General features: G+C 46.6%; 1 protein-coding gene across 50 annotated transcripts in view; it reads left to right on the forward strand.

Annotated features, from left to right (window-relative positions):
* The window catches only part of RIMS2 (regulating synaptic membrane exocytosis 2), a 919,325-nt gene that overhangs the window by 773,942 nt on the left and 129,073 nt on the right, over positions 1 to 16,310 (forward strand). Inside the window, exon 32 of one of the 50 annotated variants that reach the window (XM_089658335.1) lies at positions 5,565 to 5,861. The exons of the other annotated variants lie outside the window; for them this stretch is intronic. Within the exon in view, the coding sequence (XP_089514461.1) occupies positions 5,565 to 5,861 (297 nt within the window). The remainder of the gene's footprint in view (positions 1 to 5,564; positions 5,862 to 16,310) is intronic. 50 annotated transcript variants of the gene reach the window in all.

The raw sequence follows: 16,310 nt of genomic DNA on the forward strand, positions 1-16,310 counted from the left end.
ATGTGCATAAAGAAGCCAAGGAAAGATGGAAAAATCTCCAAAAGGCATCAAATTACAGATTAGACATTCTTATAATATGTCAGCAAAAGTTAGATTTTATTTCCATCATTTACACTTTCATAATAACAGAAAACAAAAAAATGGCATCTGCAAAAGTTTGGGCACCCTGCAGAATTTATAGCATGCACTGCCCCCTTTGCAAAGCTGAGACCTGCCAGTGTCATGGATTGCTCTCAATCATCATCTGGGAAGACCAGGTTATGTCAGTCTCAAAGGTTTTAAATGCCCAGACTCATCTGACCTTGCCCCAACAATCAGCACCATGGGTTCTTCTAAGCAGTTGTCTAGAAAACTGAAACTGAAAATAGTTGGCGCTCACAAAGCTGGAGAAGGCTATAAGAAGATAGCAAAGCGTTTTCAGATGTCAATATCCTCTGTTCGGAATGTAATTAAGAAATGGCAGTCATCAGGGACAGTGGAAGTTAAAGCAAGATCTGGAAGACCAAGAAAAATATCAGACAGAACAGCTCGCAGGATTGTGAGAAAAACAATTCAAAACCCACGTTTGACTGCACGATCCCTCCAGAAAGATCTGGCAGACACTGGAGTTGTGGTACACTATTCCACTATAAAGAGATACTTATACAAATATGGTCTTCATGGAAGAGTCATCAGAAGAAAACCTCTTCTACGTCCTCACCACAAAAATCATCGTTTGAACTTTGCAAATGAACATATAGACAAGCCTGATGCATTTTGAAAACAAGTTCTGTGGACCGATGAGGTTAAAATTGAACATTTTGGCCGGAATGAGCAAAGGTACGTTTGGAGAAGAAGGGGCACAGAATTTAATGAAAAGAACCTCTGTCCAACTGTTAAGCATGGGGTTGGATCAATCATGCTTTGGGGTTGTGTTGCAGCCAGTGGCACAGGGAACATCTCACGAGTAGAAGGAAAAATGGATTCAATAAAATTTCAGCAAATTTTGGATGGTAACTTGATGCCATCTGTGAAAAAGCTGAAGTTAAAGAGAGGATGGCTTCTACAAATGGATAATGATCCTAAACACACCTCGAAATCCACAGGGGATTACATCAAGAAGCGTAAACTGAAGGTTTTGCCATGGCCTTCACAATCTCCTGACCTCAACATCATTGAAAATCTATGGATAGACCTTAAAAGAGCAGTGCGTGACAGACAGCCCAGAAATCTCAAAGAACTGGAAGACTTTGTAAGGAAGAATGGGCAAAAATACCTCAAACAAGAATTGAAAGACTCTTGGCTGGCTACAAAAAGCGTTTACAAGCTGTGATACTTGCCAAAGGGGGCAGTACAAGATATTAACTCTGCAGGGTGCCCAAACTTTTGCAGACGCCATTTTTTTGTTTTCTGTTATTTTGAAAGTGTAAATGAGGGAAATAAAATCTAACTTTTGTTGACATATAAGAATGTCTAATCTGTAATTTGATGCCTTTTGGAGATTTTTCCATCTTTCCTTGGCTTCTTTATGCACATTAATACAATTTTTTAGCTGCGGTGCCCAAACTTTCGATCCCCACTGTACGTGCACACACAGACACATGTACATGCATACACAGACACATGTACAGATACACACATGTACATACACATAGACACATGTACATGCATGCACACACACACACCCTATAAAAAGTTGCAGTACTTCGTTGTTCACTCACAGATCCGGGTACTGCACTCTAGGGGGAGGCAGAGAGCACAGCACACACTCCTTCCTTTGCTTTCACTGCGCTCAGCTATTGAGAGTCTGACGGCTCCCAGTGCCAATGACAGATCCAGCCTGAGCTCCGAGCCTGCTCAGCAAGACGGCCCTGGGGGACACACTCGCCCCCACCATAATTTCCACTCGCCTTTGGCATGCAGGCGAGTTAAAATTTCAAGGCCTCCCCTAGGGTAGGGGTCCCCAAACATTTAAGTTTAAGGGCCACATTGGATATTTTATTTGTGGGCTGGAAAATAAGTCAGTTTTCATAAATCAATGAATAATAATGAATGAATACAGGGATTGAACAAAAATGTGGAAACACTACATAATATGCCGTCATAACCTTTGATCCTGTACCTTGCAACACAATAAATTGGCAACTTCAGTCGCAGAGGCACCAGCTAAGCGGCACCAACAATTTGCCCTCTTTGAAGCTCAGTAAGCTCTGACATGACTCCGTATTACTAGCAGTGCATGCAGCGAATTATGAAAGTGAGGCTTCCCACCTGTTAGTTAGGTGTCTCATCACATAGCAAAAGCAAAAGAATGTTACGTTACTTCCACTTTCAACGTGAAATATGTCACTTTAGTACCTGCAAATTATGTTGTGTTTCCCTTTTTTTTTGTCTAACCCCTGTAAGTTTTCCTTGTATTGATTGTGAAATAAACATGATATGATTTAAAACAAAAGATAAAGAACTTCAGTAAAACAAAGCAAAGTCCCCCACTACATCAGGATCATCATCAGAGCCCCCTCTTACATCAAAGTTCTCCTTTACATCATGGTCCCCATCAGAGCCCCCCCTTATATCAGAGTCCATTTTAGTAGTCCACCGTTATATCAGAGTCCCCGTTACATTATGGTCTCCATTATTGCCACCTTACATCAGAGTCCACCTTAGTAGTCCCCCATTATATCAGAGTCCCCCCTTACATCAGGGTCTCCATTAGAGCCCCTCTTACATCAGAGTCCTCCTAAGGAGCCCCCCTTGATCAGAATCCCCTACAGAACCCCATCAATCATTAGGATCCTATCAGTGCCCCTTTCCATCAGAGTCTGCCTTAAGAGTCCCCCTTTACTCAGAGTGTTCGTTATATCACAGTCCTCCTTATATCTGGGTCCTCATCAGAACCCCCTTACACCATGGCCCCATCAGAGGAGAAATCTGACTCTAGCTTTAGGCTGTAGTTGGCCGCATTTGACCTGCAAGCCATAGATTGGAGACCCCTGTATCAACAAGATACAGTGTTCTCATTTATATAAATATTCATAGCAAGTTATAGTCTGTGCATTTACAAAGTGTGCATAGACAGTAGGGCTCTATCACAGTGGTGAGCATAATTACTTGAAAACAGCCTGCCCCTCTTCCCTTTTCCTGCTTATGTAATTTATTTCAGATCAGCAGCTTTATTACCAAAATAACAGCATTTCATGAACATGACTTCTGTTCCATTTAGATCAGGGCTGGTCAACCATTTGAAGAGAGAGGGCCATGTATGTGATTTGGCAACCAGTCATGGGCCACAATGAAAAAAAAAATGGTTCAGAACCAGGGGCGGACTGACAACTCATGGGGCCTCCAGGCAATAGGGGATCAAGGGGCCCCTTTGTCCTTGCCCAAACTCAAAAAAGCCTATGAAAAAGGTACCAGGGGCATCTCATGGGGCCCCCTACTGACCCTGGGCCCTCGGGCAGTGCCCGAGTTTCCAAATGGTCAGTCCGCCCCTGTTCAGAACTTTTTATTTTGAACAGCATAATGAACATTTTCCTCCTGCAGCTGCTGAATGCTGGAGGGAGGGAGAGGAAGAGAAGACGTCTTTTAGCGGTTTCAGGAAGAAAATGGAGAGGATCGGTTCCTGTATATTCCGCTCCCACCGCCCCTCCTGTCCAAGTGTAAAACAGAATGTGACAGGAAGGCTGAATGGGCCCCCGGGAGCATGGGCCGACCCCTGACAACCCCGGTGGTTGGAAGCGTGTGGTAAAAACACGTCTCAGTTACGAGGGTTTTACCCCTATAAGGCTGCTTCCACTGACGTGCTGCAGTTTATCCTCACCACGGGTGCAGATTAGTGCATCTGCGGCTTTCCTGCGCGTCAGCTGCGCTTTGCTATAGACTTCTATTATATCTTGGTAGTGTAGTACACTTTGTGAAATGATCGCTCAGTTCTCACCCTTAGATCTGGGGGGGACAGATGCAGCATTGGATCAATACTGCATCCACCTAGGTATGAAAGAAACATCCCATACTTCTTTTTTAAAAGCTTGTTTATGTTTAGGACACCGAAAAGATGCAGGTGTATGTACCTGATCCCCACTCCCCTGGCAGCTGTCTCTCCCCTGCCATCCAGTTTGTGGATTCTCCCTCAGAGACCCCCCGTGCAGGGCTAGGGGCTATTTGATGACATCAGAGGGCCTTTCACTCCTGGAGCATATGGGAGAAGGGGCTGAAGGAAGCGGTCTAGATGTCTGGAGGGAGTCTGTGAGAACGGAGGATTGGTTATAAATAGTGAGTTCTGCCCTTCCCCTAGACATAAATGGCACGTAACTGGTGGCAGTCCCACTGCAAGGGAGGATTTTTGTTTTTCCTGAAGTTCTGCTTTATGGGGTTCTACCCCTATAACGCTGCCTCCACTGATGCGCTGCAGTTTACCTTCACCACGGGTGCAGATTAGTGCATCTGCGGCTTTCCTGCGGGTTAGTTGCGCTTTGCCATGAACCTCTATTATATCTTGTGGGTGTAGTGCACTTTATGAAATCTCACCAAACCCACAAGATGTAATAGAAGTGCAGTTCCCTGGTTTGAGGTCGAGGGACACATCAGAGTGCTCTGAGGGCCACAGGTTGGGCACCCCTGATTTAGCTGTTTGATCCTTTTGAAGTGTGGTGGGAAATGTCTGGTGTTACACCTCTACATGACTTTGGTTGACAGAGTAGGTAACAATGAGCAGAACATTGCATTGTGTTTTGTCCAGGTGTGACCTGTCCGTTTTGACAGAGTGACATACAGGCCCTCTTTATAGAATTCTTCCATACATAATGAATCTGTAAAATTAAATTCAGGCAAACAGATTAATACACAGGTGACATACATATATGAGAGCTGTTTTAACTGCCAAAGGATTTGTAATTTTTCCAGTCCAATGATTTACACAACTCTGCAACACAGCACAGCCATGTCTGGCAGGTCAGAAGACCTGATTACTATTTGCTGCAGATAAGTAACACAGCTTTTGTCCCTGTCTGGACAGGGAAAGAAACAGTAGACCGATGTGCTCATCTCTTTGTTGCTCTGCTCTTTGCTACAACCAGCATGCCGCGGGCACTGCAGCACAACTATTTAGCATCTTGTGCTGCTTCTCCCTCTCCAAGTCTGGGCTCTATTGTGCAAAGACTGCAATAGGCTGATGCCAAGTCAATGTCAGATACTTACACTGCTCGTTTTTAAAAGAAATCCATTTAATAATGTAATAAAGAATGTAGATCTACATGAATTCCTGTCTTTATTATCTGTATGGAGTTTAGCTATAAGGATATGAAGATGTTAGAAATAGTAAAACTGGAGTAAAATTGGGTTATCTTATGCAATTCATCTAGAATCAGATTCATCAGATCAGCTCAGTTACTATTTATACACGAGGCTCAATACTTCAAAACATGTATTTCCATTATTCCATGTTTCTGTTTATTTTTCTGGTTTTTTTTTCTTTTGTTTTTTGTATTTTTGCATGTTTTTTTTTCTTTGTGCATGTTGCTGATGCTAACCAATCTTTTTTTCTTCTCTGTTTGCATGCTTCTTTTCTTGGCTGCGGGGCTTGTTAGGAGACTAAGAGAAATACAAGAGAGAGGAGGTTGGATTGAGGCAGGGCAGGGAAGGGAGAACCACCTGGTATTTCCAGAGGAGAATGAGGAGGAAGAGGAGGAGGAGGTCACACAAGAGGGGGATAGCGAGAAGGTAGCAGAGGAGTTGCAGGAAGTCAGCGAAAATTGCACCAAGAGGCCAAGCAAGGGTTCATTAGATGAAGAGAGCCTACATGATGAGAAACCTGAGGAGCAACCTGACCCAACAGATGATTGCAAGGAAAGTCTGCCCAGGAGGTTGTCAGAAAATGACATCAGGTAAACTGTCTTCTTAGAGTATTCCTTCCTAGCTAGTGTCTTTTTTATCACCATTATTCTTATTGAGCATACTGTGTGTGTGTGTATATATATATATATATATATATATCCTATTTTACACCAGATCTGGATGCACATCTATTTCCAGCCTCCGTATATACACAGTTAGTGCCTTTCACTGCTTTTCTGGATGGAAGCACTCACAGGGTGCAAGGTCATGTTTGGGAATGTTATAACACAGCAGATATTTAGACAAGTCATGATCTGCAAATACTGGGAGCCTCATCAAAGTTAACTGTGGGCCACGTTACTGCTGAGCCACTGGTTGACCACCACTGCTTTGTTTCAGCACTTTGCAACACCGAAACTTTATCCAACTTTTCCTGTATCTACTTGGTTCATCTAACCACACCTGTGTGTGGGTTAAACCACACCTCACCTTTCAAAGGTTTGAAACTGGACTGTCTTGACTGCACTCTCATATGGTCCTTGATGTCTCTCTAGTTAGTCATGGTGGAGATCCTCGCCAATATACGTCTTTGGTTCCTTATAGATAAATACACACTTCTCACTTAGAGAATATTTATGCCAATCTGATACCCATCATAATTTATGCAGAATAGACATAGTCTTAAGATGGCCATAGATGGAGCGATTTTTTTTCCATGGCTTGCAGGAAAGAAAGTTGCTCGATTCCCCCATCAACACAGTCATTGTTAATGGATAAATCCCTCCCATAGAGCTATTGTGTTCTCCCTGCGGGGGGAGCCATCCTCACTAGGAGAACACACTGATTACTGCTAGTGGCTATAATAACTGCTAGCAGTAATTGCATGTAAAATCTGACAGGCTGGTTGCACCTAAGTTAATCGATCATTCAACTTGGATACATTCAGCCTGCCCATACATGGTTCGTGTCACGGCCAGGCCCTGCTAAACAGGCCAGGATTGGAACCATCTATGGCTGGCTTTAGTTCTTCTGGGGCTTGTTACAACAATACACAAGACATAGGTGTCCGTGTATGAACCAGCGGTAATAGATCGCTGCTCAGTTCTCCGGCATTCTCGGAGAACACAGTTCTCCTGTGAATGCAGTTTATGAAGCAGTTCTCCGAACGAAGGGAGAACGGTCTCCAAACGCTGGAGAACGGTCTACAAACTCTGAAAAACGGCTGATTTTACTATAATCTCGCGAGATTACAGTAAAAGATCAGTTTACTAAGCAGAGGTAAATTATCTCTGCTTAGTTTTCGGTCCCTCTGATTCTCCAGCTCTGGGCTGGAGAATCTGGAGGGAGAAAACAGATCTCCAGAGAAGGGCTGACATGATCTCCTGAGTGTCATAAACTGTGAATGACCAGAGAATAGCTGAGATCTGTTGAATCGCAGCTATTCTCTGTGTCATAAACAGACACCTAAATATGTTCCTAGACTAATTTTAGACCACTCTCCTCATATGCTAGTTTTGAAAACAGGGACCTCATAATTTTAAATTGTGGCAAATAAGTCCGCTCTGGCTAGCTAATCCACAGATTCATGCTCAGCGCACTAAGGATATACAGACATTTTTGACAGCCCCTATTAGTTGTAATGCCTGTAAAGCCATGATGTGTGCATCTTTTGAAAAAAAACGATACCTGTTGGGATGCATGCATACACACCATTGTGTTCTGGAATATGCTAGTGACTGTAACGATTTAAATATTTATTCACATAAAATGTAGTGCAGACATATGTTATGTTATTGTTTTACAGAGTACAGAGAGTTGATCACATTAGTCTGTTTCACCCTGAAGGAACTTACAGTCTTGTGTACCCAGCACAGCCATGCACTAAGGCAGCCCATATATTATGCTTTTTTTTTTTTCTTTTGTTCAACCAGCGGGTTGAATAAAAGAAAATGCCTCAATTTCCCCATTTGCACATTCGATATGAATGGGGGAATCTCTCCCGATGTACTATTATATTCTAACAGGGAGCCTTCCTCGCTACCAGAATACAACGATCAGCGCTGCCGGCCATAGCTGGTGGCACTGATCATTCGGAAACAACATGACAGGTTGGTTGTACACAAGTTGATCCATAGATAGGTCAACTTGTTTGCAACCAGCACATTCATACATAGATCATAATTTGGCCATTTCCTGCTGAATTATTATTATTATTATACAGGACGTATATAGCGCAAACAGTTTGTTCAGCGCTTTACAATGTGAGGTAAATTTCAGTCCATGTAAGGCTAGCTTTACCCTAGGGCCAGTTAAGTCAGATGGGAATTACCAGACCAGAACATCTGGAAGAAACATACAAAACTAGAAAAATGCAGATACTATGCAGATACTATGTCATCTCTCACAATACAAGTGCATGCTGCACCATTCCTAACTTTATTCAGTCACCTGGGTACTGATTCATCAGAATTCTTACCAATACATTTCTAATAATACTAAAATCAAACACAGCACATTGTTTTCTTTAGAAAACAGATGCAAGTAATAAAGTGAACCTGAGCTCAAAAAGTGAAGATTTGATGTGTTACAGGGAACATTGATAAATGATAATTGTGCCTAAGCAGCACTCTGAAAAATTGATCATTTACCTGGAATTCCTCCTAAAACAGCGGTTCTCAACCTGGGGGTCGCAACCCCTTTGGGGGTCGAACGACGCTTTCACAGGGGTCGCCTAAGACCGTCGGAAAACACATATTTCCGACGGTCTTAGGAACCGAGACACCGCTCCTCTATCTGTCTCCAGGTGTGGGCGGGATGACATGCCGCCCCTGTCATCTGGCCACACCCCCGGGATCAATCCTCGCCAGTGATTGGCCGCCGGAACTGTCGCTCAGGAGAGGCACATAGGCGGCCAATCACCGGCGAGGAGGTGGAGCTTGGAGAGGAGGAGCCGAGCAGCACCGCGAAGATCAAGCGAGTGAAGAGCAGAGCGGCCGGAGAAGGAAGACAGCTGACCAGTAAGTGTCTGTACCATGGCAGAGGGAGGGAGCGAGCGAGCCCAGGCTGGAGCAGGGGTCAGCAAGGTAAGTATCATTGGTGTCAGTGGGAGGAATAGTGCCCCATCATTGGTGTCACTGATACCAATGATGGGGCACTATTCCTCCCACTGACACCAACGATGGGGCACGATTCCTCCCCCAAATGACACCAACGATGGGGCACGATTCCTCCCCCCACTAACACCAACGATGAGGCACGATTCCTCCCCCAAATGACACCAACGATGGGGCACTATTCCTCCCCCCACTGACACCAACGATGGGGCACTATTCCTCCCCCCACTGACACCAACGATGGGGCACTATTCCTCCCCCCCACTGACACCAATGATGGGGCACTATTCCTCCCACTGACACCAACGATGGGGCGCGATTCCTCCCCCAAATGACACCAACGATGGGGCACGATTCCTCCCCCCACTAACACCAACGATGAGGCACGATTCCTCCCCCAAATGACACCAACGATGGGGCACTATTCCTCCCCCCACTGACACCAACGATGGGGCACTATTCCTCCCCCCCACTGACACCAATGATGGGGCACTATTCCTCCCCCCCACTGACACCAATGATGGGGCACTATTCTTCCCCCGATACCAATGATGGGGCACTATTCCTCCCACTGATACTAATGATGGGGCACTATTCCTCCCACTGACACCAATGTTGGGGCACTATTCCTCCCACTGACACCAGTGATGGGACACTTTTCCTCCCACTGACACCAGTGATGGGACACTATTCCTCCCACTGACACCAGTGATGGGGCACTATTCCCCCCACTGACACCAATGATGGGGCACTATTACTCCCACTGACACCAATGATGGGGCACTATTCCCCCCACTGACACCTATGATGGGGCACTATTCCCCCCACTGGCACCAATGATGGGGCACTATTCCTCCCACTGGCACCAATGATGGGGCACTATTCCCCCCACTGACACCTATGATGGGGCACTATTCCTCCCACTGGCACCAATGATCGGGCACTATTCCTCCCACTGGCACCAATGATGGGGCACTATTCCCCCCACTGGCACCAATGATGGGGCACTATTCCCCCCACTGACACCTATGATGGGGCACTATTCCCCCCACTGACACCAATGATGGGGCACTATTCCTCCCACTGACACCAATGATGGGGCACTATTCCTCCCACTGACACCAATGATGGGGCACTATTCCCCCCACTGACACCAATGATGGGGCACTATTCCCCCCACTGACACCTATGATGGGGCACTATTCCTCCCACTGGCACCAATGATGGGTCACTATTCCCCCCACTGACACCTATGACGGGGCACTATTCCTCCCCCCCACTGACACCAATGATGGGGCACTATTCTTCCCCCGATACCAATGATGGGGCACTATTCCTCCCACTGATACTAATGATGGGGCACTATTCCTCCCACTGACACCAATGTTGGGGCACTATTCCTCCCACTGACACCAGTGATGGGACACTTTTCCTCCCACTGACACCAGTGATGGGACACTATTCCTCCCACTGACACCAGTGATGGGGCACTATTCCCCCCACTGACACCAATGATGGGGCACTATTACTCCCACTGACACCAATGATGGGGCACTATTCCCCCCACTGACACCTATGATGGGGCACTATTCCCCCCACTGACACCAATGATGGGGCACTATTCCTCCCACTGACACCAATGATGGGGCACTATTCCTCCAACTGACACCAATGATGGGGCACTATTCCCCCCACTGACACCAATGATGGGGCACTATTCCCCCCACTGACACCTATGATGGGGCACTATTCCTCCCACTGGCACCAATGATGGGTCACTATTCCCCCCACTGACACCTATGATGGGGCACTATTCCTCCCACTGGCACCAATGATGGGGCACTATTCCTCCCACTGACACCAATGATGGGGCACTATTCCCCCCACTGGCACCAATGATGGGGCACTATTCCCCCCACTGACACCTATGATGGGGCACTATTCCCCCCACCGACACCAATGATGGGGCACTATTCCTCCCACTGACACCAATGATGGGGCACTATTCCTCCCACTGATACCAATGATGGGGCACTATTCCTCCCACTGACACCAATGATGGGGCACTATTCCTCCCCCTGACACCAATGTTGGGGCACTATTCCTCCCACTGACACCAATGATGGGGCACTATTCCCCCCACTGACACCAATGATGGGGCACTATTCCCCCCACTGACACCTATGATGGGGCACTATTCCTCCCACTGACACCAATGATGGGGCACTATTCCTCCCACTGACACCAATGATGGGGCACTATTCCCCCCACTGACACCAATGATGGGGCACTATTCCCCCCAGTGACACCAATGATGGGGCACTATTCCTCCCACTGATACCAATGATGGGGCACTATTCCTACCACTGATACCAATGATGGGGCACTATTCCTACCACTGATACCAATGATGGGGCACTATTCCTACCACTGATACCAATGATGGGGCACTATTCCTACCACTGATACCAATGATGGGGCACTATTCCTCCCACTGGCACCAATGATGGGGCACTATTCCCCCCACTGACACCTATGATGGGGCACTATTCCCCCCACTGACACCAATGATGGGGCACTATTACTCCCACTGACACCAATGATGGGGCACTATTCCTCCCACTGACACCAATGATGGGGCACTATTCCTCCCACTGATACCAATGATGGGGCACTATTCCTCCCACTGACACCAATGATGGGGCACTATTCCTCCCCCTGACACCAATGTTGGGGCACTATTCCTCCCACTGACACCAATGATGGGGCACTATTCCCCCCACTGACACCAATGATGGGGCACTATTCCCCCCACTGACACCTATGATGGGGCACTATTCCTCCCACTGACACCAATGATGGGGCACTATCCCCCCCCACTAACACCAATGATGGGGCACTATTCCCCCCACTGACACCAATGATGGGGCACTATTCCCCCCACTGGCACCAATGATGGGGCACTATTCCCCCCACTGACACCTATGATGGGGCACTATTCCCCCCACTGACACCAATGATGGGGCACTATTCCTCCCACTGACACCAATGATGGGGCACTATTCCTACCACTGATACCAATGATGGGGCACTATTCCTCCCACTGGCACCAATGATGGGGCACTATTCCCCCCACTGACACCTATGATGGGGCACTATTCCCCCCACTGACACCAATGATGGGGCACTATTCCCCCCAGTGACACCAATGATGGGGCACTATTCCTCCCACTGATACCAATGATGGGGCACTATTCCTCCCACTGATACCAATGATGGGGCACTATTCCTCCCACTGACACCAATGATGGGGCACTATTCCTCCCCCTGACACCAATGTTGGGGCACTATTCCTCCCACTGACACCAATGATGGGGCACTATTCCCCCCACTGACACCAATGATGGGGCACTATTCCCCCCACTGACACCTATGATGGGGCACTATTCCTCCCACTGACACCAATGATGGGGCACTATCCCCCCCCACTAACACCAATGATGGGGCACTATTCCCCCCACTGACACCAATGATGGGGCACTATTCCCCCCACTGGCACCAATGATGGGGCACTATTCCCCCCACTGACACCTATGATGGGGCACTATTCCCCCCACTGACACCAATGATGGGGCACTATTCCTCCCACTGACACCAATGATGGGGCACTATTCCTCCCACTGACACCAATGATGGGGCACTATTCCTCCCCCTGACACCAATGTTGGGGCACTATTCCCCCCACTGACACCAATGATGGGGCACTATTCCCCCCACTGACACCAATGATGGGGCACTATTCCCCCCAGTGACACCAATGATGGGGCACTATTCCTCCCACTGATACCAATGATGGGGCACTATTCCTACCACTGATACCAATGATGGGGCACTATTCCTACCACTGATACCAATGATGGGGCACTATTCCTACCACTGATACCAATGATGGGGCACTATTCCTACCACTGATACCAATGATGGGGCACTATTCCTCCCACTGGCACCAATGATGGGGCACTATTCCTCCCATTGACATCAGTGATGGGACACTATTCCTCCCACTGACACCAATGATGTGGCACTATTACTCCCACTGACACCAATGATGGGGCACTATTCCTCCCACTGACACCAATGATGGGGCACTATTCCTCCCCCTGACACCAATGTTGGGGCACTATTCCTCCCACTGACACCAATGATGGGGCACTATTCCCCCCACTGACACCAATGATGGGGCACTATTCCCCCCACTGACACCAATGATGGGGCACTATTCCCCCCCCACTAACACCAATGATGGGGCACTATTCCCCCCACTGACACCAATGATGGGGCACTATTCCCCCCAGTGACACCAATGATGGGGCACTATTCCTCCCACTGATACCAATGATGGGGCACTATTCCTACCACTGATACCAATGATGGGGCACTATTCCTACCACTGATACCAATGATGGGGCACTATTCCTACCACTGATACCAATGATGGGGCACTATTCCTACCACTGATACCAATGATGGGGCACTATTCCTCCCATTGACATCAGTGATGGGACACTATTCCTCCCACTGACACCAATGATGTGGCACTACTCCTCCCACTGCAAAATTACAGTTATGAAGTAGCAATGAAAATAATTTTATGGTTGGGGGTCACCACAACATGAGGAACTGTATTAAGGGGTCGCGGCATTAGGAAGGTTGAGAACCACTGTCCTAAAAGATGGCAGTGCACTTTGTGGTATGTGAGTGTGCCTAGGCACTCTTGTACCTACAGCTTCATAGCTGTATATCTGCAGGGTGAGATCTCATGCTGCATTCATGTGGTATTGGACACATGTAAAATCCAAGGTGTGTGTTGTGTTCCTCCTCTACAAAGCACAGCCATTTGTTCTTGCCAGTTCCCACAGGAAATGACTGTGAATGGAATGAGGTATGGCCTTCAAACATCACATATGGAAAGTACCAACTATGATGTCTGTGTGCTGCTTACTGGGGGCTGCATCATAAAGAAGTAAATCTTCACCTCTACCAAGATGGCTGCCTCCACACAGAGACACAGTGTAGAACAAGGCAGGGCACGTCAGTAATGGGGAAACAGTCAGCACCAGGGAGACCAAAGGCAATACTTTGACCTCTGGTGGGTTTTTTGGACACATTTTATTGAGTTTATGTCCTCTTTAACGTACAAAACGTGCCATTGTTAGCATTGAAACCCCATTCATGGCAGAATGCGGTGCGGGAAACCCGCTTTCCGTTCATGCTCCCTGCACTGCGTAGTACAGAAGTACCATGCGTCCTGTTGCAGCACATTTCCAAAAGTAGTGCATGCTCTACTTTTGGTGCAGTGCAATTTGAGCCCTTCTCTCGAATCGCAGTGCACTGCATGCGAATCTCACAGGAACAAGCAGCACGTTCCTGTGCGATTCCTAGTGTGAATTAATATTAATATTTTTTGTCTGTTTTATTAGACTCTGTGTTGATTTACTAAAACTGGAAAGTACAAAATCTGGTGCAACTGTGCATGGTGGCCAATCAGCTTCTATCTTCAGCTTGATCAATTAAAGCGATTCTATAAGTCCATTTTTTTAAAAAATTTTTGTAAAATAACAAACATGTCTATACTTACCTGCTGTGTGCAGTGGTTCTGCACAGAGCAACCACTTCTTGGGTCCCCCGCAGGCTCTCCTGGCTCTTCCTGTCTATTGGGTGCCCCCACATCAAGCAGCTTGCTACGGGGGCACCCGCTGCTCCATGTGTCCATTCACCCACGGAGCTGCCCCCTCACTCTCCTCATTTGCTGACTGACTGTGATTGACAGCAGCAGGAGCCAATGGCTCCCACTTGCTGTCTCAGCCCATGAGGAGGCAGAGACCCAGGACAGCCAAAGCTGTCAGTCACATCGCAGGATTGCGATGAAGCTCAGGTAAGTATTGAGGGGGCTGGGGGAGCTGCAGCACACAGAATGATTTTTTACCTTCATTCATAGAATGCATGAAGGTAAAAAACCTTGAACCTTTAGAACCACTTTAAGCTTTGAGCCTGGAAGCTGAATGGTTCATATGCAGAGCTGCACCAGATTTTGCACTCCCCAGTTTTAGTAAATAACCCCATTGACAGGTTTATCAGCATTTTCCCAAATTGGCCTGTAGAATGCATGTGCCATTATAGCACCTCCTATTATTCATCAAGGTATAAGAGTGTAAGCTCCACAAGGACTGATGTGAGTGCTGTATAAACATATATAATATATAAAACTCTACAAAGCATAGTGGTGTGCTGCATACATGAAAAAATAAGCTACCTCAAGCTTAGAAAAGAGAAATATTTGCAGCGCAATCTAGGAAACAAGTCTGGTTCCTTCCTGTCAGTCAGACCTAATACACTTGGCATTTCTATTCTTCTTAGTATTTGTTTGGTTCATTATTTCACTTCTGAGCTTAATGACGTTGATATATAACCCACACAATGTGCAATGGGTAGTAAGCGCAGCGGCAGGTCATATTTAACAAACAATAAAATGTTTCCTGCGTTTATCGAACTCCTCCCTCCCATCAGAACAGATGTGGAACTATTAATTATATTGTCAAGAAATAGATTTCCATTGAGTGAAGGCCATTCCCTTGACAAATGCTGACCCATTTTGTGACGGAGACGGCACAGTTCTGCAGAACAGCATGGCTCTAAAATTTCCATAGAGATATCACTTATATTTGGGCCATTTTCCAGCTGTAGGAGGGACCTGAGGCATTTTCAGTGGCAAACTGATGACAAAGTAACACAGATATGCTGCACTTTTCTGTGTTTCCTCATCTGCTGAGTACCTGATGCATTAAGCTTTCAAGTTTGTGCAAAGCGATTCTGAATATACCATTACAATGACTTAATTCCCATTACCACCCATGTGCTGCAGCACAGACTATACAGATCCTTTGCAGATTATGCAGGTTTTTATGTACTGTGCAACATGTGCATATTTTGCATAGTTTTTGTTCTTCATTTTTTTTACAAATAGTAAAATCAATGTATGGGGTGAGATACAGATTCTTACCTGTGATAGTCAGAGAGAGAAGGATCTTTGCGAATGGCAAAGGATGACCTGATAGTGTGTGTCCTTTGGTCTAGAGCAGGGATCTCCAAACTTTCTAAACTGTTTGTTGTCCATCAGATTTTAAGGGGCAGGGCTTTGGGCAGTGGGAGTAGAAAATGTCCTCGAGTCAGTGGGAGTAAATAGTACCCCATCTTTGGTATTAGAGGGAGAAATATTGCCACATTGTTGGTGTCAGTGGGAGATATAGTGCTCCATTGTTGATGTCAGAGGCAGGAATTATGCCCCATTGTTAGTGTCAGTGGGAGGACATGTCTCATATCAGTGTA

Source organism: Staurois parvus, unplaced genomic scaffold (genome assembly GCF_062004578.1).
Source record: "Staurois parvus isolate SC_StPar_1 unplaced genomic scaffold, SC_StPar_1.0 ptg001062l, whole genome shotgun sequence".
Classification (NCBI taxonomy): Eukaryota; Metazoa; Chordata; class Amphibia; order Anura; family Ranidae; genus Staurois; species Staurois parvus.